We start from the raw sequence: 5,000 nt of genomic DNA, 5'->3' as shown, positions 1-5,000 counted from the left end.
CTCCGACAAAGTGCTGAGCACTGCTCCGTTAAAATTCGATTCCATTGTTTTCAATAGAACCCCGCACACTGGCACCGTTGTCGGATAGCAATTAGAGACAAGTTCTATTTTGTCGGCGCCGCCCATTGACTATCAATGCTATGTTCGTGTGAAATTGGGGTTGGAGGTCCGAATTATGTGGGAAGCGAAAGTGCGCCGCAGTGCTGTCGGAGCCAATGTGCGGCCGGCCTAAGTCGATTTGGTTAAAAAGCGCCTGCCAAATGCAGTGTAATGTAATGTTGCCAGATATTGAGGACCTGCAGTGTAATGTAATGTAATGTAATGTTGTCAGATATTGAGGACCTGCAGTGTAATGTAATGTAATGTTGCCAGATATTGAGGACCTGCCCCCCGCCGTGCAGGAGAAGCTGTTTGATGAGGTGCTCGACCGCGACGTCCAGAAAGGTGAGAAACAAATTGTGTGTGTGTGTGTGTGTGTGTGTGTTCACAGTAGGGGTGGTACGGTTCACAAATGTCACGGTTCGGTCCATATCACGGTTTCAAGGTCACGGTTTTCGGTTTTGTACGGTTTTTTTTTTTTTTTTTTTTTTTTTTTTTTAAATAAAATGTATTATATAAAAATTTGAATGAAAATGTAAGCTTATCATGGGTATGTTGAATTTGACTTCATTTAACCCAACTGAAAGAGGAAAGATATCAATGATTTTAACATGCTTCCATTTATTTCACAAAAGTCCTAACTTTTAAGTTGACAAATATTCAAATATTACATGCTATAACACATTTGACATGTAAAAATAAAACAGCTACACTCCTGTAGGTAATGGGACCATTAGGTCAGTGTAGTATGACTATTTTGGTTAATGACACACTGAGAACGAATTGGACTTTTATTTTGATACCGCTTTCTGCGAGTTTTGCGCTTATGAATCAGTTGCTTCCTATCATGAAACTGCCGGCCGTGAGAAGCATAGAAGTAAAATCAGAAGTCAAATTCAATTTTAAGTGAACAAGTGATAGGGTTATGTTATGTTAAAATGTGAAAGTTAAGGTAACAAATAATTTTAAAAGATCGTTTTTTTTAGAAGTGTATGCACAAGAATGTTTCACAAAACTCCTGTGAAGCTGAGCCTTTTAAAACAGTCAAATGTTATTTTTGTTATAGTGTTAAACATCAATGTTAACTAGGCAACAACACAAAGTCCCCTTCCGTCCATCAGAGTTTAACTAGCTACATATAATTAGGCCTACAGTTGATTGCAGTTAAGGACAGCACAGTGAATCTGATGGATATGTTCAATTATCTCGCATTTTGCCGTCCGGAATCCCCATTCAATGCCACGTGGATATAGCCTACACTAGGCTACTGTAACGTAAGTCATAGTCTACTTTGTTCTGCTAATCTGTCATTGTTTGTAAATTCATGTTCATTTAATTTAAAATGGTCAGCATAAATAATAATATAATAATAATAATTGTATTTGTATAGCACTGTGTCATACAAGGCATGTAACTCAAAGTGCTTAACAAATGGAAAAAAAAAACATTTTTAGAGATAGATTTAAAAGGAGAGGTATAGAGGAGAGGCAGAAATAGCAGGAAGGCAGAGGAAGAAGAGATAGACAGAGAATGTAGAGTCATAAGGTCAACGTAGGATAGGACCAGGATTCTTAGATGTGTAAGGTCCATAGTGGCTGGGCCTATCATGAGTCATAGATAGTCACACAGAGATTGGGCGCTCAGGTGCGGCCCCTGGTGGCATCAGGGGTGAGGAAAAACTCCCTTTCGCTTGATTCATAGTTTGTAAGGGGGAAAAAAAAAAGCTCAGTGAAGTCTGAGAAAAAAAGACCCCCTATAGTCAGGAAGAAACCTCAGGCAGAGACCAGCGGCCACCTAGGGGAGCCCCCTGCCAGGGCTGGTTTCGAGTAGTAAGGGCGCTGCGGCAGCTGGGACACTATGACGCCTTGGCAGCTAGGAGTTGGCAAGGATGAAGAGGTGGGTCTTCAGCTGCTTCTTAAAGGAGTCGACGGAGGTGGCTGATCGGATCTCGATGGGGAGGGCGTTCCATCTCTTGGGCGCATAGCAGGCAAACGCGGCGTCGCCGATCTTCTTCTGCGGGGGGGTGGGGGTCCTTAGCAGCTTGGCATCAGTGGACCTGAGAGCTCGAGCAGGGGCATAAAAAGAGAGCATGTCTGAGATATAGCTAGGGGCAAGTCCATTTAATGCTTTAAATACTGTGAGCAGAATCTTAAAGTCGATTCTGTATGAGACAGGTAACCAGTGCAGGTCTGCCAAGACAGGAGATCCTACTGGTGACAAAGGCATGAATAAGTTTCTCAGCGTCTTGTCGGGGGGCCAAGCCGCGCACTTTGTTAACATTTCTAAGATGGAAAAAAGCAGATTTTGTTATCTTGTTGATGTGAGGCTCAAAGCTCAAATCCGAGTCTATGACCACACCTAGGCTAGTAACCTTATCTTTAATGTGTATGCTTAGGTCACCTAGGCTTGAGTGGAGTTTTGCACGTTTTTCCTTAGGCCCAATGAGCAACACTTCAGTTTTATCCTCATTTAATTTTAGGAAGTTACTGTTCATCCAATCTGTGATGGCAGACATGCATTTAGTCAAGGCATGAATGGCAGTGGTTTGGCTAGGCTCGACAGAGATATATAGTTGAGTGTCATCGGCATAGCTATGAAAATCAACATTGTGCTCTCTGATGATGGAGCCCAGGCTGGGAACAGTCACTTGCGCTAATGTGGAGAGAGAGGGGGGACAGGGTGACGCTGCTGACCGACCTGCACTTGCTTGTAGGCTACTGTAGCCTAGTCAGCTGGCGCATGCTGTTACATTATGTCTTTCAGTTGGCTGATAGAAATCAGTCTTTCCACACTCAATATCCTACGTAGTCTTTGTGTTTTATGCTTGTAAAAGTAGTAGGATTTTAATAGCGTCGTGTCGTTGGTCACTCTATTTTTTTATTTTTTTTTGAAACCGTGGGCACCGTGCGGTTGCCCACTACCCCGTTCCGTGACATGCAAACCGTACGGTCTCGGTTTGCAACGCAAACCGTTCCATGCCAAGTAATGTGTGTGTGTGCGTGTGTTTGCCAGATGTGTGTTGTGATTGAGGGGGTTGCCAGATGTTTGGTGTGATTGAGGGGGTTGCCAGATGTTTGGTGTGATTGAGGGGGTTGCCAGATGTTTGGTGTGATTGCGGGGGTTATGAAGAATGTTAATTTAGAGTCCTGGTTGCCATGTTGTTTTGTGTGTGTGTGCAGAGCATTGTTAATTTCGTCATCCACGACGATGACGAAAATATTTCGACAACGCCCCTTTTTCCCTTGACGATGACGAGACGATGACGATCTAAAAATTGCCTCCAGCAAATAAAAATATGACGAAAATAAACAAATATTTTCGTCAAGGAAACTAAGATGAGACGAAATTTACAAGCCATGGACGAATGGACATTAAAAAATATAATTATTCATAATTAATTTGTAATTTGTAATTGTAATATAGGCTAGTGTCTTGAACTTCATTGGTGATTGCGCACGCTGTGTTGCCTCGCTTGTCTCTGCTGGCAGCCAGTGCATGGCGCGGCTCAGTCAGTAGTTCTGTAGCCCAGTAGTTCAGTGAGTCCATTTAAGTTGAGTTTAGGTCCTAAAACATTCCCAGAGAAAGGGAAATAGCCGACGTTGAGGGAAGTGTTTTGAAACATGTTCAACAACCCTCTTGTCCATGACGAAGACCTGTGTTTCTGCATAACAGTCGCGCCAATCACCCTCTGATACTGTCATTCTAAACCTCCTCGAGCTTCCACTATTCTCCTTTTCACTTAGGCTGTCTTAGCCCGGCGTTGGTTGTCTGTTCTTTTTTTGTAATGTTTGCTATATTTGTTGTTTAACCATATGAGTAGGCAGTTCGCAAGCAAATCATGAAGGTCGGATTTGTGAATGTATTTAAATCAGTCACCGCGGGAGCGCGCGCCAGCAGGGGGAAAGTTGGTCTGTCTAAACAGAGGCACGGCTACTGTAGCCTAGTTTTGAAAATAATAAATTGATGGGCGATCGCTGAGGAGATTAAAGGGTGGTTTATGCCTCGAGATCAGCGTCACTGCATCATGATGCAGTGAGCCGCGCAGTTAACGGAGTTAAGCCCCCCCCCATCACGCAGGTACTCTGGGGCACCTCCCCGAAATTGTGTCTCGACGCAGGGAGCGACGGCGTGAAAGGGCGAAAATAGGTCTCTGATTGGTCCTCTTGACCAGCCTGCTCTGTCCTCGAGTCGAGAACAAGCGCTACTTCCTTGTTCTAACCTTCGTCGGTCTACGGACTGTGAGCTCTTCATTAAATAAGTTGCCCGTGCTTTGTTGTTTGATTTATTTACACGAACCAAAGACAACACATGCGCTTGCAAGTTACGACGCTGAAGTTATTTGGACAGTTGAACAGTGGTTCCGAGGTCGAGGAAACATTCCGCTTCGTCCTCGACAAATGAGCCACTTCTTTGTTCCAAACTACCACTGTGGCTGCCAGTGCGATCAAACATGCACGTGATATAAAGATTTAATGTTTCATTTTCATTCTCGTCGAGTCTGTGATGCTAAAAAACAACCGACACGTCTAGTTTACTCTTTGTATTGAAGGCAGTTTCAGCGTGGAATGACATAGCGCAGACCGTGATTCAAAACAGGGCATAAACCAAAATTAACTGCATCATGGCTGCGACAAGCTCACTCTGTGGCACAAGTAGGAAGCATAACTCGCCCTTTAAACTGTTGAGATTTGAAACGTGTTCTCGTCGAGAGCAACGCTAAAAGACCCAAGGAAGTCGATAGCATTTCCATGCGTCTGCAGCGTCTTCCTAAGTTCCAAAAACTCTTTTCAGGGTCATGCTTATCGAGCCTCGAGACCCCGACAAACAAAACAGCATTAGTGTTTAAATATTTGTATGTGCATGTCCTTTCTATTGTCCAGTCTGCATACCCCAAGCCTAAC

The 5,000-nt window shown here is 43.7% G+C and overlaps 1 protein-coding gene across 2 annotated transcripts in view; it reads left to right on the top strand.

Annotated features, from left to right (window-relative positions):
• zranb1a (zinc finger, RAN-binding domain containing 1a) overlaps positions 1 to 5,000 on the top strand; it is a 33,965-nt gene that overhangs the window by 15,143 nt on the left and 13,822 nt on the right. For both annotated transcript variants that reach the window (XM_063193893.1, XM_063193892.1), the window contains exon 5: positions 373 to 444. In XM_063193893.1, coding sequence (XP_063049963.1) covers positions 373 to 444 — 72 coding nt within the window. The remainder of the gene's footprint in view (positions 1 to 372; positions 445 to 5,000) is intronic.

This window comes from Engraulis encrasicolus, unplaced genomic scaffold, assembly GCF_034702125.1.
Source record: "Engraulis encrasicolus isolate BLACKSEA-1 unplaced genomic scaffold, IST_EnEncr_1.0 scaffold_63_np1212, whole genome shotgun sequence".
In the NCBI taxonomy this organism is placed as follows: Eukaryota; Metazoa; Chordata; class Actinopteri; order Clupeiformes; family Engraulidae; genus Engraulis; species Engraulis encrasicolus.
The sequence above is the reverse complement of the archived record's forward strand: the minus strand, read 5'-3'. Positions and strand labels throughout refer to the sequence as shown.